Source organism: Alligator sinensis, unplaced genomic scaffold, assembly GCF_000455745.1.
Source record: "Alligator sinensis unplaced genomic scaffold, ASM45574v1 scaffold1008_1, whole genome shotgun sequence".
NCBI lineage: Eukaryota > Metazoa > Chordata > Crocodylia > Alligatoridae > Alligator > Alligator sinensis.
In genome coordinates, this window is record NW_005842013.1 from 2,756,604 (window position 1) to 2,782,739 (window position 26,136).

At 40.4% G+C, this 26,136-nt stretch overlaps 1 protein-coding gene across 1 annotated transcript in view; it reads right to left on the reverse strand.

Moving 5' to 3' along the window:
* FCHSD2 (FCH and double SH3 domains 2) overlaps positions 1 to 26,136 on the reverse strand; it is a 194,536-nt gene that overhangs the window by 41,299 nt on the left and 127,101 nt on the right. Inside the window, exons 8-10 of the mRNA XM_025202070.1 lie at positions 19,952 to 20,077; positions 12,156 to 12,251; positions 11,021 to 11,092 (exon numbers count right to left, since the gene is read on the reverse strand). Of these exons, the coding sequence (XP_025057855.1) occupies positions 11,021 to 11,092; positions 12,156 to 12,251; positions 19,952 to 20,077 (294 nt within the window). The remainder of the gene's footprint in view (positions 1 to 11,020; positions 11,093 to 12,155; positions 12,252 to 19,951; positions 20,078 to 26,136) is intronic.

Consider the following 26,136-nt stretch of genomic DNA (forward strand, 5'->3'; position numbering starts at 1 on the left):
AATACAAATATGCTAAATCTAATTATAATTTCACACAGATTTTAAGCAAAAAACAGCATAAAAATGTTAATTTCCTTTTCACAAAACCAAGACCTACTATGCCAAGTTTCAAACCACGTGTTTTATAATCAGACGTTTTTTGATACAGTGCCAACATTATGCCAAATTTTAACTTGCTCAAATAAATGAGAAAGTAAAGCTCTCCCCTCTCAAAGTGTGTCACAAAGGCAACAAAAGTTCCTGTGTATATGCTAAGCTAACTAATCACACCCAATCTTGAGGCTGGAAGCAAGCTTTTCCCTATTTAATCATCATCTCTATCTTCCACCTTTCTACAATTTTGTTTTAGGGCTACAGAATATTAATCGTGCACTTGTGGATACATTTTAGATGAAAAGGACTAAATTTCTGCACCAAATCAGTCCCTGTCATGTTCAGCAAGCATGCTCTCAGACATCCATAAATATTCTGGACTAATTTGCTCCAGCTATACTGCATAGTGGTGGTTCTGTTAGCCACTAAGATCAGTTAAGATCAGTCTAAATCTTGCTATTCTTGCTCTGGAATTAGAGATAGAAAAGATCCAATAAATGTCATCTGCCAATGCAGAACTGACCTTTCACAATATATTATCCACTGCTTTTCCTAAACTTTGATTCAATGGCTCAAGAGAGGCTCTCACTGCTTTCCCTAGGTGACTTTAGTCTCACTGCCACAAAATTTCTCTTGAGGAGTCAAATAGGTTTAATTTTACTCCATAGCTCATTGTATCCCTGGCACCAAACAAAAATATTCTATCTTCAACAGTATAATTTTGAATGCTATTGAGAGCCGAGCTAACATATCTCTTTTCTCTCTCCAATTTTTTCCCTTATATATATATCATTGCTTAAGCACAGATGATAGCAAGGAGAATTTCAGACTTAATCAATGGGCCTGGAATGACTCGCATGAAGGAGGCGGCAAACAGGGCTTTGAGTAGAGGCAAGGGGAGACCAGGCAGTAGAAGGAAGAGGCAAAATCAAAGCAGAAAGAAAAAGGGGTAAGCAGGCCAGCTCTGAAGGAAAAGATGGGGTTATATGAATTGTAAGAATTTGCGAGAGGGAGTAAGTTGATTATGACAGGGGAGGAATCGTATTTTAATGGTAGCATTTCTTAGGGCTTGGAGTGAAATAAGAGAGGATGTAGGGAGACAAACTTCGGTGAAAGGGAAGGGAAGGCTATTTCCCCTTGTAGATTATAAGGCCCTAAAGTCAGGGACCTGTTAAACCAGATTTGCACTGGCACTGACACAATGTCAATATTGTCCTATATATGCTGGTAGTAATTTTAAGATGGAGAGAGGTGATTTAGTACTTCCAGATATTTCTCCAGAAGTGGGACTAACCGTGAAGTTCTGGATGCAAAAGCGTGAGTCCCCTCAAAGTCTGAGTTAACAGAGCCAAGTCTTTTGGCTCGACGCACAGAGCAAACAAACCTGTAAGCGGTTTAAGCATCAGACGAGAACAAAGCCACACTGCAAGCATTACACAACCATCTGAGCAAAAGGATTTGGAGAAGCAAGGAGGATGAGAAGGGAGATAAGTTACATAAGGATGAGATTAAAAGCCCGGGTGTCAGAAAGACAGAGATGACTTCAGTGACAGAAGAGGGTTTTTTTCCAGGTCAAACATCATTCATTTGCCTTCTGTTTGTACATCTACAATTTCTGTAGGTACCTTTATGTAATTTCTCTCGCTCCAGCATTTACAACACCTCTCAATTCACTCAATTCATCTCAAGCTATTTCACTAAATCAATGATTCTCAGCCAGGATGTTGCAGCACCCCGGGGTGCGATGACATCTTTTAAGGGTGCCATGGAGTTCTGTGCAATATTAGTGTATTAGGCGTGCAGACACCTACATGATTCACACGAGAGAGTTCAAATAGGAATCCATAATGGCTGCTGTCTCCGAGTTCTTTGCAACAAAAAATGGCTTGATTATTTTTCCATAGTCAAAAAATGAATGAAAACTAACAGCTCGCATTTACTGAGGGTGAGGACCACTGCACTAGATGATGTTTTTACCTCCTATCACCAACAGATTATTGGACTGACCTATGCAGCCTGGGCTAGGTTTGTACAAAGCATAATCAAGGAAATACATTTTTTCCATGCTTGCTACTTGAGGTTTTTCTTGTTATGTGTTTCCTCCTATAGCTCCTTAGAGTTCACAGCCTGATGTGGCTTACCTTGTTGGACACAGAAATCATCTCTGTAACAAATTACTGATTTTCACACTGACTGGGTTCTCATTCATCCTGCTTTTCCTGAACGGTGTATTTGGATTAACGCACATATTGCCCATTTCAATTGCTTTCTAACATCATGCATTTAAAAAAAAAAATATTCCAGCATTCGAGCAGAAAGATACAAAAGCACACTTAGCTGCTGCCTGGAGGGTATATCTCCAGGGCAAATATGCTGGCACTAGACCGGGATGGTTATACCAGTTAGTTACTACGCTGTTTCCAACTTGGCCTCATCTATCCCCAACAAATTTAAGAATACTAACATCAAATGGATTAATAAAAAAAAAAAGGATAGCTTTAGTTTAAGATGCATCTTGCAGATCTCATGCAAAATGCAGCAATTAACCGAATCGGCATCTTCCACTCCGACAGCAGCGGGACAGTATCAATGCAACACTGATGTAAATGCAACTTAAATGCAACATTTCTCACTTGATAAGCATTAATGACTAGATACTGGATAGAGTCACTGATATTTAGCATTTTATAATTGCTCCATTCTTATATATGTATACTGAAATATCATCTGGAAGCCTCAATTAGACACCATATGAACACATACAAAGCCACACTGGTTTCAGGTAGAGGTCACAAGAAAAGAATTTATGATCATCTAATATACACCACCAAAGCCCCTTAACTCTGAACAGCTATTTACTAGATAGGACTCCAACTTAGACCCCTGCAAACACTTGGCACATGCGTAGCTTAAATGTATGTGAAAAGTCCACTAATTTCCAATTACTTCAGTAGATCGCTCAAAAGCTTCAAGCTGAGCATGTTCCCAAGGGCAGGACTGGGGTTTTAGCTAGTTGTAAGGTATCTGGTTTAAACTCTTTAAAAAGGAGAAAAGCAAAACCAGTTCTGATGTGGCGAGGAAGAAAGAGCCTAGAGAACTGAGCTAAATATAGCTGAACTTTCTGTCTTAGTCTCTGAGCTTGGATTACAGTGAAAGCAGTGTCATGTGCTAAAAATTCAGCCTTCTAAAGCAAATGAGCAAAATACCCGTCCACTGGGAACAGGAAATCACTGACTGAAGCACTGACAGACTAGCAATGATATGCTGTTTCTCAAATTAATTACTGTATTTAGTCTGCAGACGCATGTGTCATGTCTCCAATTTTTGTTTGAAAGGCTATTACAGGTGCCAGAGTTGTCTTATAAAAGGGACAAGTATGCAGCATGTATACACCCATAGATGCAATTACGCTGGACACAGACTGCACTCGTGTACTTTGGGGAGTGAAAAAACGTTGACTCGCTTGAATTAAACGCTTGCAGTGTTTTTGTAGCCTATGGTAAAAAAATAACTGATTGACAAAGGGAAAAGAAAGAATGAATGAAAAGGGCATGCAAACCACTAACGTAAAATATACCTAAAAATCAAAACTACTCCTCAGAATAGGAGGCTACCATGCAAATGTCACATTGCAAGACCCACCTAATCCAATTATTTTCTGGGATATGCATGACTTAAGTTTCACACAACTCAAAGAATTGTACTAAGAGTCAAATCTAGTGCTTACAGAAGAGAACTCATTAAGTTTTAGCTTTCCAAGAATCAGCTAGAACATACCAGTTCAGCACAACGACATTTTTGTTGCAAACAATATTTTGCAATTTAAAAGAATTCCAAGGATTGGAATTTCATTCTGATCAGAGATTTAAAAAGGATGTCGGTCCTCTATTGAATTAGCATGATATTTTCAATTAAAAAAAAGAGACACATCAACTGAGTTTAGTTGGTTATTATTCACATAACTGCATAATTCTGATTCAATTATTTTCATCTAGCAAAATAACGAATTCTGAACATTTTCAATCTAAAATCCCTACTTCTAATTTATCCCCTTCAAACAGCTTTCATGTAAATCTCAATGATCTTGCTACCGTTAATCCTGGAATTCCCTGCCGAACCTGGAAGAAAGGTCATAACTGGCCAGGACAGGAAAGGGCACGCCTGGGCATATCTCCTGGCTCGTGTCAGAGGGTCATAACTACACCTTGGTGAAGTTTTTTGTTCTTGAGACACCTTACATCCAGTTATGAGGTTCTCTTATCTCCCATTACCCAGTCCCCCATTTTGAAAAGAGGGGTTAAAAAGCTGGGAAGCTGGGTGGATCCTTGCAACAGCCCTGGAGGAGCTTGGGTTTTGTATACACTGGGCGCGTCTACATGTTCATTAATGCGCTTTTGCTACTGCGCATTACATTTGGTAACTCTAAGGTGAGGTTCTAACTAAATGAGCATTAGGCTCCCCTAATGTGCAGTAGCAAAAGTTCATGCTTTTTTAGTGATGCTTAATCTGCAGTAGCCTACTTTTACTGCGCAGTGGTGTATAAGCATGGTTTATGCCGTGATGCTCTAATGCACAGTAAAATAGGCTACTGAGCATTGAAGTGCATGTGTTGATGCGCCCACTGACCACTAACAGGAAAAAATAGTTAGTTAAGTTAGTCTGAAGTCAGGCATAAGGCAGTGCATGAAGGCAGAGATGGGAAAACGGCATCCTCGGTGAATTTGTATCTTGGCGCTCCCCCCACTTCCTCCATCCCTCCCCTCCAAGTCAATGGCTCTGTGGCAGGCAGAGGCAGGTGGGCAGGGGCATGAGGCAGAGCTGCCTGCATTTCCCAGCCTGGCTCCACCTGAACAGCAGCTGGAGGCGGGCAGCAGGAGAGGAGGAGAGCTGGGCCAGTCTGGCTAGTGCAAGCAGCTTTGTTGGTCTGCACCCCAGGTCCCTGCTTGCCTGCAGCAACGGTGCCGACTTGGGGGGTTAGGAAATGCTGCGTGTGTGAGTGCATGTATGCAGTGCCTCCCTGACCATGGCACCCTGGGTGCTCACCCACCCCTCAGGCCTGCTCTGCACCGAGGCACCTTGGAGCAACATAAGCTTTCATAGGCAACAGCCTACTTCATCAGATGCTACTTTGTCAGCAGTCTGTCACCTATGAACACTTATGCCTCTTTGAACCAGTTAGCGTCTAAAGGTGCTATCTTGCTCTGCCTTCTGACCGATCACTAATGGGGTACAAATAAAGGCAGGGGACTATCCCACTAGGTACTGGGTACTAACCAAAGGGATTGAACTTTAAAACCAAGACAGATGCTCTCTCCTCCAGCCCATCACAAGGCAGCAGGATACGTACATGGAGAAGAGGGCATCAGGACGTTTCAATGTCATCTAGGCTCAGAAAGGCTTAATAGTTTTAGGATCATAAGCAATATACTATCACCACTTGTTGGCTAAAAATATATTCTTCTACACCAAAAGGTCTTGCTGTTGGCAAATACAGCCATATTTAATCTACCCATTTGGCACTTGGCATAACAGAAATATTATTTGTTGGAAGCAATCTTCATGTGGAAGAAGTAATTGTAACACTATTATTTTGCTATTGCTAATAATTGCCCATTAAGTCAGTCACCAGGGACAGGATGATTTTGCAATTTGGACTGTGATGTGTTATTTGCTTTCTGGGATCACAGCTGTATTTCAAATCACTTCTAAAGCAGTACATTTTTATCTTTAGCACATTAAATATACATAAAGCTGTCCAAGTAGTTGATACTAAGCATTTTAGCATAGAGTCCCTGGATAAGCTACGGCTCTGCCTTGCTACACCTCGACTTTGTTTTAGGAAAGATTGGAATCTCAAATTGCTTTGTTTGGGTTATAATGGGCTAAGTTAAACAGTTCTAAAATAAAACTTTTGCATACTGTGGAACTTCTAATTTCTCAGTCAGGGTGGCACTGTCAGATGTTGGTGATCAATAGCTCTATTAGATCTCAACGGTGGTCTGAGTGCCTGTCTCTATTCTTTTTTTTTCTTTAATAAACTAAAATAACTTTGTTAGATCAGACAGAAATTTTATTTATATAAAAATTATATATATATATTTTTAATTATAATTATATACACACACACACACATATATACACACACATACAGATATATAAATATATATCCAACCATGGAAGAATTAAATCCATCTTTTATGGCTTTGTGTTTAAAATTTTTCAAATCCTCTCACTAATATTCATGCAAAGGAACTAACACACAACGTATTCTGCTATGGCATATAGTGCAACTCGCACAGACTTTTACAATTTCTCACGTTCTATGTCTGGTACGCCAACTATCACAGCAGCTGTGTTTGCATCTAGTTGTTCCCATATATAACACATCATCTTATAAACAGAAATGTAGAAGAATGGCTGTTTTTCAGGCATTCGGAGTGAAAAGGTTGATCTTTTGAATTAACCTTGGCACAGACATACTAACTTTATGAAAGCGACTGAAAACATCTATAGAGAGAAGTTCTGTGCAACTGTATTTCTCCCAAGTGGCCAATTTTGTAAACCATGTTATTTTCACAACCTAGTGTCACCTTTAACCAGTTGTTCATAATTTGACATGGAGAGTTTTTATTGAATGCAATAAATGCTGTTATCATCAGCATGAGGTCTCAATTTCAGAAACATCCATAGTCAGACAATTTAAATTTCCTATGAACACAAATGTGTCAGGAACAATGTTAAACTCAGCCACAGATAACAGAGCAGATGACTCCAGAGTTTTATTTTCCATATTTAATTCCAAATTGACCTTTCTAATAAACCTAAAATATGATTACTGTATTTCAGGCCCTGGACCATAAATGTGTCTCTAGGGAGGGTAATTCAAACAAAAGCATTTTCAGTGAGATCAGGCAAGCACAGGATATGTCAAGTTGCACAAGAAATGCGCAGCTTTACAAAGCTCCAACTTCTGAAGGCCAATGACATTTATCACCCACAGTTACTGAACTGGACGGCTGTATTTTTTTTCAGCGAAAATGCACAATGCTAAAGGTTGGTAATAGTTAACCATATCTTGCTGATCTTCCAGGAACGTCACTGATAAAAATGTCTATTTGTTTTGTACTGGTTCTAAAATGTGTACTCACTTTTCATGCAGGAAATTAGGGCCTAATTTTGCAGTTGGTTTATTCAGATGATATTCTGGCCTTCCCAACAAACACACACGCAGGGCAGTTTACAATAAGAGAACAGAACAGGGCCCAGAGCGTGTACAATCTGACCTAGGTGGGCACACAATCCCATAACATAAAGAGTACCAAAGAAGTCAATGAGGGTCTCCTAGCTACAGACATCTGTCTATATGCCTCCAACTGCAGTATCAAGACCATAGTTTGCAAATTGTTTTCAAATTGTTGGGGATGAAGGTTAAGAGACTATATGCTCTATGACCAAAATGTCTATGCATTAGACTCCCTGACTTCATGTAAGCATACCCTGGGTGTAACTGAATGCATATGGGTCCCTACTTTTTCAGTGACCAGTTAATACACCATGGTATTTTTCAATTAATAAATAATAATAATAAGTACTTTATATATAATAAATGTAGGTGGGTAGGTATGTTAGGGGATAGGGAAGGAGAAGGCATCCATGGACCAGCTCTGCACCACTCATCTAGCTCAAGGGGCTGAATGAATTTTACACCCCTGATCTAAAGGATGAAATAAATTGCCACTTTAACAGCTTTACCTGCTACCAGAATTATATTATATGTAAATGAGAATTGGCCCATTGTGTTAACCTCAACAGACAAAATGTTTGCATAAATTCAAGCAAATAGTTGACTTGCTATCTCTGCTCCCAAATTCAACTTAGAATTTTTTCTCCATCCTCGCCCAGGAGGAATTCAGTCACTGAATGTCCATTAACATCACTGAGACTTACAAAATTGTCTCCCTACAGAGTATACTGACAATGCAGTAGGATCAAAAATTCTATATTTAAATTTATAATTTGTTAAAAAAATAAACTTGGTTAGGTTAGTAAGCATTAAAATCAAGGAACATGAGTTTAACCAGACTAAGAGAAAAAAACCCAATGCCAGTGACGTATAGGAGACAAATGTAATTGCACAGGGAACAAGTTCCTAAAAAACAGGAAAGAAAAGCCTCACAAAATTAATGTCAGCTCTTTGATGTCATTATCCTCTGCTTTCCAAGACACATTGGATTATTTGTTACTCTCTCTCTCACATGATAACATGTAGTTTAAGGAAGGGACCATTTTTCCAACCAGGAAATATAAAAAGCTGACTAATTTCCTTCAATATTTTGCCATATCCATAAAAACCTGCTTATCTAAGCACTGTGGAGAAGCATAGTATGTATGCTGTACAATGAACTTGTGTTGGCTTAAAAAGTTCATTTTGTCCTCTAACTAGATGTCCTGATAATTAAACTCTCCATTACATTATTGTTCCATTAATGCCCTCTCTCCCAGCTCACTCTTTTCTTTTGGGGACAAGTGTTCCTGCAAAACACCTTTTAATCTCTTTATACTGTTCTCTAATACCTTACGTAGCTGTACATTTGCCTCTGAAACGGATGAACTACTGCTAGTCAGGATTTTTGTTTCCTTCCCCAAATATTTGGGGACTGCAATGATTTCTTGTTACTTTTCTGTAAAAAGCTTCCCACCTGCCTGAAATGCAAGGTTTTGCTCTTCCTAATCCGTTGCTTAAACAAGATTTCTCTTGTTTTGGCCCTATTTGGGATGTGGAAAAACCTTACTGTGCTTTCAGAAAAAACTCTGTTGAAAACACTTCCTTCTGTAAACTGGCACTAATTACATGTGTTAGGGGAAACAATAAGCTGCAAGTAAGCTGAGGTGCTCCCTCACTGTAAGGCAATAAAGGCATTGCCTTAGCTGTGCTCTATTATCTCCCAACATTGGGCAACTCAGGGACTGCATGACAATTCTTCATTTTACATTAAAGTGGGAAGCCAATACTTGATACAATATCCTTAGCATTCGTATTGAAAACTATAAAAACCATTCAAGTGATACTAGAACTTGCAAAAACACTCACTTTGTCTCGCAGTCTCTGATTACAAACTTCACTATTACCTTATATTCTCTCAACCTAATTTTTGCACAGGTTGCACTACTACTGGATGACCAAAAAGGCTCAAACAGGGTTCCAGGCAACAGTATAGGCACTTACCTGCAGGAAAGCTAGTATTAATGTTAGGTCAGAAGAGCAGATCACTCTTGTCGTATGTTTGCTTCACAGTTAGTTTTTTAGCATGAAAATAATAATCGTGCATATCCCGGAGAAATTAAAAGGCAACTGGCCCATTAGGTTTTAGCAGGTCTTCTTCACAAAATGGCAGGAAATAAGTGGCAAAAAATGCACAACAGTTATGCATCTTCAATATCGATTGTAATTTTACTAACTAGAAAAAATTAATGTATTCTTATTGAACTTCTGAAACAAAAATCTTGGGCCGTTTTGCCTTCCTCTGGAATGGGGGCCATAGTCCACTTCCTAGAATCACAGGGGCATATCTTAATTCCACCTTGGGGGAGCCCTCATCTCCCTTGCTTTCTTCCTGCATCATGCTTCAGGGGCTTTTTTTGTCTTGTGCTTTATGGCTCCGGCCTGCACGACTGGATGTTCCTGTGGTTCCTTTTGGATACATGGTTGTCTGTGAAGGCGGGACGCTACCTGCTGGTTCTGGCGGTCTCTTCCCAGCCCTCAGATTTAATTTCAGCATATATATATGGGAGGCAAAAGGTCCTAAAAACACTGCCCCCACCTTCACACAGCCCCAGTCACCACCCCAGAACACACAACTTTTTACGTGAATTTTGTATGATTTTCTTTGAAAGCCGGTGACATTTTAAATTTCATGAAAACACTGTGCAAGGAAGGAAGCAAAGTGCTCAATTTGGGCATGTGCAGGCACGTGAAAAATTACTGCCTTCAAAAGATGGGGCCATGCCTCCGGATAATGGGATGCTCTGGTGTTGCCTTCTAGAAGGATCTTGAAGCTTGGCTAATCTCAGGGATGTATATTCCAAAAAATAAAATAAAATCAGAATATACCATAGCCATCTCAAAGAACAATCCTAGTTTCAATTCTGAGGAATGTTTGAATGTTTATTAAGGAGGGTGTTTGTGCCCCAAAGCTTGCAAAGAACAATTTTGCCAACTTCTTAGTTAGTCCACTAAAAGATATCGCATTTACCCGAAGAGCCTTGTCTGGAAAATAGGAAGAATTAATTTGGTAAGATAAAGGGACCATGGGTCATCGACACATATCAGTGGCTGCTGTTTATACTGTAAAAGTTTCCTGGTAAAGGTCTGTTGAAAAAAAGGAGAAGAGTCCTAGGTATTTTCCAAAGCAATCGACTTTACTTATCACATGCCAAAGTCTGCCTGTCCCTTATCACACATGGAAACATTGGCCTGATATGTATTCTAATTAAAAACAATATTGTCGAAGGCACCTTGTCTCACATGTATTCAAAGGCTTCCAATTATATAAGAAGATGAAATTCTGGCATATGCCTCCCTCAAATGTGTCAGAAGGTGACAATTATATAGTTCACTGTACCCCAAGTTGTGAAATTTTAATTCATTCCCTGACAGATTACAATGTTAATTACAAATGATGTGCGAGAGCACAAGATACTTCAGAAGGCAAGACGATAAGTGAGAAACTGAGCCTCGCAATTAACATAACTTAAAACAAGAAAATGGTAATTTAACGAGCTACATAGGTCTCGAAATGGAGTGAGCTTTGCTATACATTATGCATTCAGTTGCCACTTATGCTTGCGAGTGAATTTAGCACCCCTGCTGCATGCATACAAGCAATACCACAAATGCCAAATACCGATGACAAATACTACCATATACCTCTGCTATAGTCATTCGCATAGCACTGACAGGTGAGGGCTCAATATCCACCAGCTGAACTGCATTAAAACTCTGAATGACAAAGATAGCACAAGGACAAAAACACACAGCATACAGTTAGAATTGCAATGTAAATACAGTTAGAGATTCAGCACACTGCATTATGAACAGCCTAGCACTTTATGTAAATAGCTTGCTCTACCGGGAAGTTAGGGAAAACTGAAAAATCACTTATCTTTTGCTAAGGAGGAAAGCCAAAAGATAACACCGAAATTCAAGGACAGTTTTGCTACTGCTGTTAGTGCTTATTCCTGGCAAAGTTATTCACGGAGTCCATTACACAGCCATTAACACAATGTCTGGGGTTAAGCATTCACTATGTGGGCCAAATCTGTCTTCCCCCAGCAGCAGAGTGTACTTAGTGAGAGCCAGGGAAATAAAAAGCTGTAAAAGGTCTGCTCTTCAAACCTGCACTTACTTTAAATTGTTACTTTTACCTAACTTGAGGAAAAAGGAAAAAAAAACCCCAAAATGACTATTTAAAAAAAAAACAAAAACCTTCCGGAATGTAACCATTATGCTATGATTTACTCATTTAAAAGTTTGCCACTGATTTTTCTAGAATAACACTGGCTGCACATATTTAGAAACTAGGCTAGAGTACGGGGTTATTAAGTGTATCCTTCTTTGACCAAAACCTGTATAACTTTCTCGAGTGAACTGGAGGGCACAGCACATTTTATTTGGCACTTTATTAAGTTATTTGTCTAAGTCGACAGTTACGGAGGTTTTGAGAACCTTCCCAGAACACAACACAGTTTAACCCATTTTAGTAAAAGCTTAGGCTCAGAATAGAAATGCAAAGATATAGGGGCTGGTAGTCACAGAACATGGAGGCAAAAATGTGCAGTTCTCTTGCAGGTGATGATGATATTGCCACCCCATCTGTTCAACGCTTTAATTGTAATTACACACCTACAGTAAACACAGTTGCTAAAATCAGGTCATTACCCTCTACCCATTCCAGGAACACCAGCTGTATTGGCAAAGACTGGAAGACTAGCAAACAAGGCTACCGTCGTATTTATTTACAAAAAAAATGCAATAAAATGATGGAATTCAGAAAAGCCCTTACGGTATCGCTGTCACTAGGCTGGAACTGGAAGGGTTGCGGTTTGCGAAATACAGAGTTCTCCTGTAAAAATAGCTGTAGATTGTAATCCCGCACCACCTGAAAAGTGAACACAATTCAGTTCAGACACCCATTATTTTGTAGAGTTGGGACATAACTTTATCACAACAACATTCAATGAATATTATGCTTGAATGCCACAGCTTCCTTGTGCACAGGCCCAGCTCGGCTGATTTCAGTGGAAACTATCTGGGAAAAAACTGTGAAGTCAGCATCTGAATAACGATCTTTCCACGGCACTGCTCACAACTGTGCTGCATGACACGGCCAAGCTCAGGATTGAGGTTAAGTACCTAATCCTGATTTCGGTCAGTATCAAAAAAATATACCTTATCTACTTATGGACAGTTCTTCACATACAATTCTTGCTTTACAAACCGAAATGCCCTAATTCTCCATGAATGGTCAAAGTTTAATTGGCTGTGATAAAATATTTGGAAAAAAAAAAAAAAGGAAGCTCAAATTTAGTTTTACATATGTGAATATAGAGTCAAGGTGGAAACATTTTCAGGTATGCATAACTTCTACACCCGGGTAAAGGCTGCGCAGGTCAAAAACTGCTTTAACTAGTCAAACTCAGGCCGCAGCAACCCGCCATTTCCAACATGTATCGTTAAACCAAGAACCTAGTGTGCATTTACAAAGAAATACTTAGCAATGTGAATATTTTAAAAGTAATACAACTGACTGAACAACTCTATAGAGATTTTAGGACTTTAATTACTGAAAATCTTTCAAAACTATAGACAACGATAAAAACACATTACTATTCAAATATAGAGAAGTCCAGGGATTCAAGAGATGAAATTCATACTGCATACCACTGACTGCATGTATGTTGGGATTAATTTGAAATATGCTCTATATAAAATGTAGATGGTAGATTTAATTAGACCCTGGCATTTCCTGATCTACAGTTTTCCATTTCATTATTTACATCGCTCTGCTTTCAACTTCATACTGTTAAAAACATACATGCATGGGAATCTCTGTATTGACAGAGTCGCATAAAGCCTCAAACCACAGAGCTGAATGAAGGGTACGCCCTAAGATTTGAAGTTGGAAAATTACTACCACCATATCAACATTATTTACAACCAAGTCCAATAAAAATATTTAACTTCAAAATTTAGCAAAAATTTCATACTGAAAGTGAGGAAAAAGTGATTTTTTACATCTCTCGTAACACAAATATCTCCATTACCTCCTCAAGTTAATCTGAAAGAAGTCCTCAAAGAAAACAGCTCATCTGGAAATTTTCCATCTAGGATGTTTTGAATTATCTGATGTTGTAAAAGTCTCTCTCTCTATATATATACACACACACAGGTTCAGATTATACTAAACCAGCCAAAGAGACACTGCTAAACCTATTTGCAATATTTACTTTAGTCCAAAACCAAAGGAAGATTTCTTCTAGAAATGTATTAGCATGCTAGGGAGGGATGACAATAAAAGTCTTTATTCTTCTTCACTAGGCCTTCCCATCCTAACAAAGACTGCAGTGCAATACGCAGTACGATCTAGCCTTAGGGAACATGACTGTCTGGGCAATTTGGTGACGATTGTAATTCTCAGTTCCAGAGTTATACAAAAGGAAAAGGATTAACGTTAAGTGAAAGAGAAACGTTATAATTCTGCTTGTGTTACTGTACTGCCCAGAAGCTCTTGGCACGAAGCAAGGTTCCCTTCTGCTGGCAGCGTCTTGTCTCCACTCAAAAGCATTTGCCATCTAATCATATGACCAGAGACAACAGCAGGATTCAGAAAGACCGTCTCATGGAGAGAACAAGGACAGTTTCAAGGATGTGGTAGTTCTGCAGATGGTTACATACAGATCCACGGGAGAAAACATGAAGGTACTTGCTGGATGAAGTCAACCGTGTTCCCTACTTTAAACTTTCCTCGTGTCCCTCCTTTCCCCAGTTGCCAAATTGTTCCTAATGGAGAGACTGCTGACTGTAGAGATCTTCCAAAATTCTCATCTTTTACTAGACAAGTCTTCTAGTCCAGAGGTGTCAAGCATATGGCCTGCAGACCAGTGTTGCTTGGCTCCCAGGGTGCCCCTAGAGGCCAAGGATTCAGGGGCAGGACCTGTTGGGTCAGGTGCCCCATTGGGTAAATCCATCAGTGATGGAGGGCGAGTGACAGCTGCACTGTCCCCCATGCTGCTGCGTCCAGATCTAGCCTGCGACAAGGGATGAGTTTGACACCCCTGCTCGAGTATACATAAACATGTACATCTACGTATGCGCTGATTATGGGTGAAAACAAACCGTACGTGACTGAACCGAGATTAGGCTACATAATTAAATGCATGCGCCTTACCATAAACACATTAAAATACGTGTAGAAGACCTAGTGCCGAAAGGAACCGGGAATTCTCTTTGGAGGGTTTACAGCTGGGAGACAACAATGATGATTTGCAGCTTTGGGAGGGTTTGGGCATGTCACTCAGTTGCATATGCTGAAAGCTTCTGCTATAATGATTACCCCTTTAAATAAAGGCTATTTATCAATGTGTCAGATTTCAATAAAATATAGCAATGAGTATACTGAACTCAGGGTGCACTGCATACTAGACTCTTTATCACGCAGGCTTGGAATAAGATGGCAAATGGTCAAGCCAACAGGGAGGAAAAGCATATACTGGCAAACTTCTTAACAGTTGCAAGCAACCAAGAAGCAGAACATTACTGTGTACCCTCACCTTTCAGCTAGCATCTGGAAGGGCCAGATCAGACCTTCCCATAGTACAGTATTTTTGACTGAAAGCCGTCTGTATATGAATGCCTCTGGACCAAACTGTCAAGATTTGGTCCTGAAACCTCAACTTGGAGACTTGGGAGGCGAGCACCATCTCAGGTCATAGCTTGTAGCCAAAGATGGAGCAGTAGGGAAGGAGCTCCACCATGGGAAGACCTCCCATGTGTGGCCAGGGCTCCTGGCTGCAGATTGGTCCCTCCAGACCACGTAAGGCCAGACAGGAGGTTATCTGAACATCAAGGCTCTTACTGCCTGCAGACCGCACTGCTGTCTCCATGTTGCAGCACTCCTGATCCCAGACCTGATGTCCTGCTGCAAACTGACAATTGTCTCTGCTTTATGCTTTGATTTGCCTCCTTCTGGACTCAGACCTCCAAGTATCTGACCTGGCTTGCTCCCTGCCTTCTGCCCCATCTGTCAACTTGGATCCACCTCAGACTCCAGCCCCCTGGTTCAGACCTGGCTATGCCCTGACCTCCGACTCCAGCCTAGCACTAGTCATTAGGTGGACTGCCCATGCCTCGTTTTGTGATGAATATATATCATCTAATCATTGTATGTTTGAAAAAGTTACCTACAAGTGAATATGAAGGACTGAGGAAAAGTGAGGGACACAGGGTCTGCCAATGCACTGCTCTTGAGAGATGCTTGGAAATGGGATGCCTGCTCAAAGGGCCATTTTCAAACATTCACAACTATTTCAAACCATTTCTGAAATGTAACAGTCAGCAAGCCTCACTGGGGACAGTTATAGGATGCACTGGACGTTTTAACACACAGAACATTTTCCAGTTAATTTAGCACAGAAAGCAACTTGCTTCCTACAGCTGCACAACACAAATGTGGCTCAGTTTTTCAAAGAAAAGTCACCTTGAAAAGGCAATGCTAGGAAAATTTCCTCTCAAAAAGGATTATTTTGCTATGAATGACTGACAGAGACTATATACAGGACAGTAGTAATAATGTATACATGGCTAGCAAATTAACACTTCTGGAACACGATGCACAGTAGGTCTAGCATTTCTTTATTTTTGGAAGAGACCAATTTATGCAACTCAAAAAATCTCAGAATTCCTCATCAACCTGCCCAGATAAACCCGTATTTGTCCATTCAGAAATTAACTGGATGCCTCACTAATAGAAACTTTTTATGTGCAATAAATGATGATTAAACATATTCTCTTCTCGGGTACATCTACATCCAAAATAGTCAGCATATGCTAACTTATATATCAGATGCATGCTGCAAGCTGGATTGGTATATCTTCTCAACAAAAACCCATCGATGAAATTCAGTAAAATCCCATTAGCTGTTTTTGGGTTACTGAGACGTCCCAAGCAAAATTAACCTGCAAGCTGAATTGAAACATGAGGGGAAAGCCCTCGAGTAAAAACAGACAGGTAAATTGCAAGTTTAGTTACATCTTCCAGAGTTGGAAATAATTGTATTTCTTGGAAGGGAGTTATGAACATTATTACCCAAGTTAGCACCAATAAAACCTCTGTACCACCACATGTTATGGCACATTCATATCAAGTTCCATTTTATAGAAAAACTATTTTGGGGATGTTTTCTAAAAAAAAACAACCCATCATAATGGTAGGCTGGCCTTTTAATTTATTTTTTTTAAACCATAAGCCCAAATCCTTAGAGTGTTCAGATGAATAATAGCTAAAACATTACTTTGGGGCTGGACCTGATGATCTTGTAAGGTCCCTTCCAGCCCCTAACATCTATGAAAAAAACCTACAAAGGATGTTAAGTTGTTTTCCCATAGGCAATCTTGCATGTTTAAAGTGTGGTAATTCAAAACTGGTAGGCAAAGAAGAAGTGGTCACAGTACACAATACATGGTTTGGATCTTGGCTATCTGAAGGACTTGTGACACGCAGATTTTATTTTGAAGAACACAACTGCTCAAATGGGCACACATTCATATGTTCCACCATTGGTCATTTTAAAAATACACCCGTAGCTCTTAGGAAAGTGCTCCCAACTTAAATGAGCTTTTAGTAAAGTGCTCTTAACTTCTTAAATTTACCTCTCGCAACTTTGGTCGGACTGATTCCTGCTACCCTGACTGTTAGGACATGCTGCAGGGCTGAGGGCAGAGAAATGGAAAGAAGTATTTTAGTGGCTTAGCTAGTTCTCTCTGGTCATTGTAGCTTACTGAGTTTTTAAATATGCACAACTTTAATCCATGCCTTTGGTCTTGGATAAGCTGTTTATATAAATGTTAACAAGCATATTTATCACGTGGCTGTATGGTTTCATACTGGTGCACCCAGCCAACAAGCAGAAATGTCATAGACTTTTAGCGATGGAAAAAAAGGAAGACAAAAAGAATGAGTTAACACCAGAATAAATGAAGTAGGTGACAGCTGTTAAAGCTCTGTTCAGACATGACAGCTATGGTTATTTTTTTTTTGCTGCTTCTTCAGGTGTTGTGGTATTTTGGAGAAGCTGAAAACAGAATGATTTTCCCCCAAACATACAGCAAAACATTATTACTACATAAAATAAATTATACCGGCAGGCAACTGGCTGAATATAAGCTTGCTGGTGCATGTTCTCTCTCTCTCTAGCTAAACTCAATAAAATAAATGACAAAGGTATTTTCTATGCAAATGACCTCTGGAAATGGCTGTTTAAATAGCTGATTCTCCCAAAAAAGCTTGGAAATGCACCTAGTATTCTGAATACAAAGCATTTAATAAACAGAGCAAAATGAGGTATCAGCGTGCAGAAGCTTGATAAAGGGGTACTATATACTGCTAACCACTGGAGAGTAACTACATCAGGGAAAATGTCATTTCTTTCAGAGGTGTTGCAGGATGTATGCTAATACAAATTAATGGTGTGAGCTTCTCTCACGAAAGAGAAAAAAGGATATTTTTTACTTCCTCCTCTGACACTGCCAATAAATTCATCAAGACTGGCTATACTGCAGGCAGTTAATGTGACTGTTATACCGTACCTAATTAAAATGTAGGGTCCTGGCTCCTAAGCTACTAAGACGAATGGAGGATGAGTCTCAAGAAATCTTTAGCTTTGTTTCTCTGCAGGTCTTGACATTCAGAATTACAAGCATGCGCCGTTTCTGTGGCGGTGGTCACGGTTTATACAAGGAATATTACAAGCAAACCGAAATACGTCAGGACTGTCACAACCCAAAGTTGTGGTTTTCTTGTTTGTGTGTGCTTCGGCATCGCTAAATTGTGTTCCCGCTACATTGCAGCTCTTTTGCACGGTGGAGTGTTCTGCTGTAATAGAGAACCCACGTGCAGGAGTTTTTCCCGCCAGTTTTGTAGCCTTCTTTGCATCGTGAATTTCTTTTGCTTTATAGTTATGCACGGTACAAGGAAGTTCCCGCCATTTGTATTAAGATTTCCGCCACATTATTGGCCAGTCTTAATATAGGCACACGTGGCGGCTAGCTATTGGCTTGCTAGCCGTACAAAAGGCTTGGGTAGTTTCCGCCCAAGTCGGAGAGAGAGAAAGCACGTGGAGTTCGGGAAAGGAGCGTGAGGATCTCTAAGTGCTGCTGATCCCTTCGAACCCAGCTTTTTCCTTAAGAGTGCAACAGAGGCTTACTTTGTCGAACCCGCGGAGCTTCAACAACTCCGGGGGACCTAATTTCTGAACCCTCGGAGCCTTAACAACTCCGAGGCACATAACCTCTAGCCTCTCCCCGTCGCCGACCGCAATCCTAGATGTATCCCTATCCTATGGACCCAACTGTCGAACCCACGGAGTCTTAACAGCTCCGGGGGACCTGGGAACCGAGTGAAACCCACGGAGATTCAGCTGCTCCGTGAGAGAGAGTTGTTAAACTCGCGGAGCTTAAACCACTCCGGGGTCAAGGAACCGAGTCTATCGGAGTCCTCCACCAAGAACTCAAGCGGAGCTGTGCCTGGAAAGCTGACCAGCCTACACCGCGACCACCTTGGGTGTAAGTAAATAATCCTTTCAATCAACCATTACGCCTCCGTGACTGATTCTAGCTCGAGCGTACTATACCGCGCCGCGGTTTTCTCTGGCCCCGTGTGTCCGGGCTGCTGGCCACAGCCTGTGTGCACAAAGACGGGCCCGGCTCGCCCCCGAGATCGGGAGCCGGCCCGCACAAGGACTAACCTGGTTTGGGGTGTAATGGAATCTAACAAATTCAGGGTTTGCTGGAGATGAACTACCAAGCTGCCAGAAGATAGACTTTGGAAATAACCAGTCTTATTTCTGATTTTGGTTACTTAGATTCATAGATTGTTAGGGGCTGGAAGGGACCTTGCAGATCATCCTTGGGGGCAAAGGATGTAATTACAAAACTCTAACGTGTTTTCTACATTTCCTGTTCTTAATCTCCAAACACGAACAGGATATAATTTTTAACCAAAACAATGAGTTATTGAAAAAAAATATCTGAACAGCTGATAATGGCTAATGCTGCTACAGATAACATTGTATAAGGCCTTCACGTACACTGAAGTTCAGCTTCTTTCAAAACATGGAGCATGAACACGTCCCAATTGCTGCTGCAGTATTGAGAGATCTTGTAGAATCCAAATGCACTCAGGAGAATGCAGTATTTTTGCAGCAACAGGGAAAAGTCCCAATTTGTTAAAGTGAATGCAATACAGGTATAAACCAACACAATGCACCTTCAGCATGCCTTTTACCTGTTGGTAATTATTTCCTTCAAATATAGAATCCACCTTTTAAAACAAATATTTCTTCTAAAAATGGCATGTTTAATAAAAAAGTAAAAAGAGCTTATATCCACCACGCAGAGGTTATAGTCTTGTAAATACGTCTTTATTTGAAGGGTTTTTTTTCTTAAGCTGAGAGTCAGAAAACTGGGGTGAATCTTAAATTAAAGGATGTCTTATGTTTGAAAGAATATGGTACCCAAGAGACTCGCAACTGAATGTATGATTTTGTCTCTTCCATTATAAAAAATAATTTAGTTAAAACTTACCCTGCTGGAAGAAGTCTCCAATAAAAATTGGAATGTATTCTGTACAGCTTGGCATGTCTCTAGCTCAGTCCTGCTGACCGCCATTAAATAATCCTTAAGGTGATCATATATATTCCCATCAAGAGCCTGTATAAAGGGGAAAAGAATGATAGACGAAAAGTAAGTACTGCAAAAGTATGGAGAGCAAATCTGTTTTATTTCTAAGAGCCACATATTCACTTACAGACAGAATGGCCTGGGCAGTCAGTGAATGGTAAACCTATTTTGTTACTCATGGTAGGTCACTCACTGCCTCATTTCCACTAGATGGCACCACAAAGCATTTTAACAATAGCATATTTTCCATTCAGTTGTGAAATGTATCCATAGCAGAATGGGGAGGTCAGGTTTGGATAAATGAATTAGCTTAAGGATTTGCTATCTATGAGAAATAAGTGACCTTGCAAGCAAAAGGATATGTAACTCCTACTGGGTAGAATGTACTTTCAATTATCGTACAATGGTCTAAGTGCCATTACTGGGCTACTCATAAATAAAAGCTATAATATGAAATACAAAGAGAAGACTGGCTATAGCGAACACTATTAGGTAATCATTATTTTACATACGTGCACACAACCTATCCATGCACATAAATACCACATGCTGAACGCAAACTGATTTCATGTTTTAAACCATGGATAGACGCTGAAGTTGAGCTCAAAGGGCCCTACTGTGCCAGCTACTGTAAAATCACATTGCGAGGCCTAGTTCACACATAATATTATGCTGGTTTGTTAAGTTTTGTTGTTAAACCAGTGCGACTTTGTGCACGTGCCTACACAATTATCTATGTTTAAACCTAGCCTATATTGGTTTTAATGGGATAGACCAGATTTCAACCAGTATGTTTCTGCACAAAATTATATTGTTTTAGTGAAACCAGTCTGAAACCAGTGCAACTTTGTGCAAGCCCTAAGAGACAGTCTCTGATTCCATAACAAGGGGAGGAAGATGTGATAAAAGAAACTGGGTGATACAAATGCTTGTAAGAGGTGCTGAATCCATTTTTAAAAGCTTTTTCAATTATAAGCTATGTTCACACAGCTCTCTAAAACATTCATTATTTGTGCTGAACTTTCTATGCTTCTAGGCATTTCCCAGTAATGGAAAAAAAAGGTTTATTTTTGTAAAAATAATAATAAAAGTCATTTAAACACCCAGCTATGGCCAAAAAAAGTGAAACTAGATATTAAACCTATCCTCAATGAAGATTAGTTTTTGGAGTGAATATAGTTATAAGTGGGTGCATCTACACATGTGCTTTACTGAGGAGCTGACCAATTAGTTCCATAGGAAAGTATCACAGTCTACATGTGCACCAGTATTAGGGTGCAGTAAATTAATTAACTCCATTGTAAGATAGCACTGTTGGGGGCAGTAATATCTTATGGTGAAGTAATTTACTGAGCTGACCAGGTAGGGGCCAGACTCCTGCCTGCCACCTAGCCACATGGCTCTGCAAGTGTTGCACCCTTCTGCCCCAGCCAGTGCCTCCGCTGCCAGCTCAGGCCTGGCTCAAAGTGCTGCTGTCCCAGGCGCATGTGTAGACACTGCACCAGGGAGCAGTTGACTTCGGCTCTGAGAACTCCAGAGTTTATTGCGTCTCATTAATTGAATGTGTAGACGCATTAGTGGGTGGAAATCACATTTTTAAGCTTAGGGCAACAGCTAAGATTTTAGTAGACTAATCCAGTGATTCTAAACATGGGGTTGCAGCATGCTGGGGTGCCTTGAGATCCTTTCAAGGGTACCATAGGACACCACACAATGTTAGCACTGTTGGGTGTGCAAACATAACTCACAAGATGATACAGATTCTTAGTTGAAAATTCTGGGTTTGTTAAAAATATTCTGACCTGTTGAGTTCTTTGCAAAAAAAAAAAAAAAAAAAAAAAAAAAAAAAAAAAAAAAACTCTTATTTTTCCATAGTAAAAAATAAGAGAAAACTAAAAGATGACATTTTCTGAGGGCAGCCTCGAGTCTAACAAGGTGTGCCTCAAGTCTAAAAAGGCTGGGAACCACTGCTTTAATCTAGAGAGCATTGCTCTCTCCCCACTTTCTTATCATCCAACTGGATGAATATAAAGTTTGCTGCTGTTCACAAGATTTGGGAGGGTAAGAGGGGGGCAGAGGGAAGGGACAGAGGGAGGAAGGACCATTCTATATTTCAGAGACAGTGAGAGAGGCAAGAATCCCTTTTCCCTGAAAAGATAAAGGCCGTCCAAATGCAAATCAAGAATATTTCAGGCAAATAAAATAAAAAGCAAACATAGGAGTCCTTCTCAGTTCACTGTATGAAATTCCATGTAGGGCTTAATAAGAACAGATTTTTTTGTTTTGTTTTGTTTTTTTACCAAAAAAAGAAAACGTGCTGATGCGATATTAAGGATGCACATTTAAAAAGACAAAATGTCTAGAAATTCAAAAGAAAACCTTCCAGTAGAAACTAGGTCACTTTGCACATATGCCTTCTTTTCTGTTCTTATTTCCTTTGGTCCATGTGTTGCTTCATTAAATCATTATTTGAATAAAGTAGTGGTTTCAAGTCTATGGCTGTCAAGCAACTTGTTGCCTACAAGACACTCTGACACTGCTTGGGGTTACTTTTCACAGATCTGTGTTTCTTCGGATTGACAGGGAGAGTAATGTATGACGTTTCCTGCAGCATGTTCTGCGCTCAGTACTGTTGCCCACAGGCCAGAGAAAGCTGGGGCCAGCGATGTGCAGGACATGCAAGGCAAACAAGCTAATGTTGCTTCTGGAATCTCGGCTTCTGCATTCCCCGAGTTTGATTATTTTAAATAAGCAAGTAATCATAGACTCTTCTACAGAGTTCATCGCCATCACATCTGAACACGGTATGTTCATACTCTATCTCTGTACGTTGTATGCTCACATGCTCATACAGCTGGTCACTCTGACACTTTCAGAGAGCACCGAGAAAGTTAGAGATTCTCAAATACTGGCTTTATTCTCTCCTGAGGAGGACTGCATGAGCACTGCAATGTTGAAAACCCAAGAAAGGAACATTTGGTTTTCATGATGGAGTGAATGAAATTTTTCAGACCAAATGCTTATTGTGAATGCAGCTCTACTGACCATTTATACAACCTGGTTATAAATGCTCCATTCACGAGGATCTGCTGTTTTTATAAGAGCTAGAAATGTGAAAATATGTTAAAATAGAGGACCTCAAGTAATCAAAATGAAGAAGTCCTTCATAGACCATTCTCTAAGACTCATTTCAGACTTGTATGCCCTTCTACGTTAGACAAAGCGTGTCTTCATTCCCTGCCACCCAACCTTTCTTATTTTGAAACTTGCTTTCCATTAAAATTAAAAATAAATTCTCTCATGCCTTTTATTTTTGTTCTACAGCTGTGGTCCATGCCTTTGGGACTGCTTTTAGAAGAAGCAGGAGATGTAACATTAGCTTCAAGATTTCCCTATTTCATCCACAGCTTTAATACCAACTGAAACTCCCAAGCCTTACTTAGGCAGACGGTTAACAAGCAGCACAGAGTGCTGGAGCAGACCCTGCCATACACTGCTGCGAAGTGCACAATGCAGTCAGGACTTATACTCCTGGGAACTGTATTGCTGCCTTTATGCTTCCATTAATTAAAGCTGGCTTTAAAACCCTTTAAAAATATTGAGCTGTCAGAACTGAAATTATTAAAGTGAGCGCAACATAATGCAACCCTATATGCCAGCAAAATAAACCCACTGGGCAAGTGTGCAGCTTTCACCCATATTAAAAAGCTAATGATGTGTATAAAACCATGATGGTATGTCAAAAATGACACTTTCATCCATTACATTCTATTGACTATAGCACTGGTTGGTTACAAGCTGCCTTAAGCAATACTGCATTTGTCTAGTCTATAAAATGTTAACTATATCCAGCTGGAGAGGTGGATATTATAGTCAGTGCTGCTAGGTAAAATGATAAATAGGGATCCTAGTTTTCCATTCACTGCGGAAAACTGCAGAAACCACATTTTTCCACAATCTCCTGAAAGTGTGGCAGCGTCCCATGGTGAGCAGCACCATTTCTGCTCTTATTTTTGTGTCTCAGGCAATCAGCAGCGTACCTCCCTCCCTGCCCACTGATTGGCCAAGAGGCAAAAACTGTGGCAAAAATAAGAGAGAGAACAAGTAGTGTTACTCGCTGTGGGATGCCGCTGCACTTTTGGTACATCGTGGAAAAACATGGATTTGGTGGTTTTTTAAAAAAGAAATTGTCCACTTTTTCCCCAGAGAAAACTAGGATCCCTGATGATAAATAACTGCTATGTATGATATAAGAATACAAATATAATTAATGCAGAGGTTAAATCAGTGTGGTTTCAGAACATCCCATGGGGCGGGGCAATTGATATGGTCTTTGTTGCTCACCAAGTCCAAGAAAATTGTTGGGAACAACATCAGGACCTGCACATGGCCTTCGCTGAACTTACCAAGGACTTTGATTTCATCAATTGTGAAACCATGTGGAAAATACTGGCCAGCTCTGGATGTCCTGAAAAGTACATCAAAGTCCTGAGGCTCCACCATGACCAGATGACTGCGACCATTATATTTAGTGGATTGGAGATGGAGCCATTACTCATCCAAATTGGGCTAAAGCAAGGATGCATCATTGCGCCCACTCTGTTTTCCTTTTTTCTTTTTTTGACAGTCATCCTGGTTCTCATTAAGGACCACTTTCCTTCCAGAACTGACACTGAATACTGAACAGATGGAGGGCTCTTCAATTTGGGTCACTTTGCTTAAAGACGAAAGTACTCAAAACAACCACCCTTGATCTTCAACATGTCAGCGACTGCACCATCCTTGCACACACTGAAGAAAACCTCCAGACTGCATTGTATCCTTATGGAGAAGCTTAATGATGTTTGGGCCACTCTCTCAATATTAAGAAGACTAACATTAGCTCTATGAAGACTAACATTAGCTCTATCAGCTTGCTCCAGGCCATGACTGTGGCCTCCCTCTCCAAATTACCATTGAGGGAAAGACCCTGGATATAGTCAAGCGCTTCCCCCATATTGGTAGCCACCTTTCTTAGAGAGTGAACATTGATGAGGAGATCCAGCACAGGATCCAGTGCATAAGTGCCTCCTTTGGGAAATCACTTTGGCATGTCTTTATTCATCGTTATCTCTGGAAAGTCACCAAGATCCAAGTCTACAATGCAGTCATCATCCCTGCTCTCCTCTATCGATGTGAAACATGGATGATCTACTGTCATCATCTAAAGAGCTGGAGGAGGTATCACCAGCAGTACCTTTGGAAAATCCTCCACATCAAATGGGAGGATGGCAGCACAAACACCAATATCCTTGCTGAAGCCAGCAACATCCTTGCTGAAGCCAGCACTGAGTTGGTGATCCTCAAGTACCAACTTTGCTGGACTGGACGCTGTGTGTGGATGCCCAACTCTCAAAACAAGCGTCCCAATTCTAGCTTAGTAAGAACCTGAGATCTCACAGTGGCCAGAGGAAATACTACATAGACATTGGAGGCATACCTCAAGAAAATGGATGCTGACCTCAAGAGTTGGGAGGAGCTGGCTGCCAACTGAACTCCAACTAGCTTTGAGCATCAAGGACAGTAAAAAGTCCTTTTTCAGATATGTGGGGAGCCGGAGGAAAAGCAGGGGCAACGTTGGACCCCTGCTGAATTTAAACCTGTGTCTATGTCCGAATCACCAAATTTCTCTAAATTGATTCAAAGAGATTCAGAAAGTTCCAATTCAATTCAGGGATTAATGGGTCTCCTGATTGAATAGCCCAGCCTCTAGCACGGATCTTTGAAAACTCTTGGCGCTCTGGTGTAGTGCCCGAAGACTGGAAGAAGGCCAATGTGGTGCCTATCTTCAAGAATGGGAGGAAAGTGGATCCGGCTAACTATAGGCCCATCAGCCTGACTTCTATCCCGGGGAAGATCTTAGAAAAGTTTATTAAAGAGGCCATCCTTAATGGACTGGCTGACGCCAACATCTTAAGGGATAGCCAGCACGGGTTTGTTGCGGGTAGGTCTTGCTTGACCAATCTCATTTCCTTCTATGACCAGGTGACCTATCACCTGGACAAGGGAGAAGAGATTGATGTCATATATCCTGACTTCAAAAAAGCCTT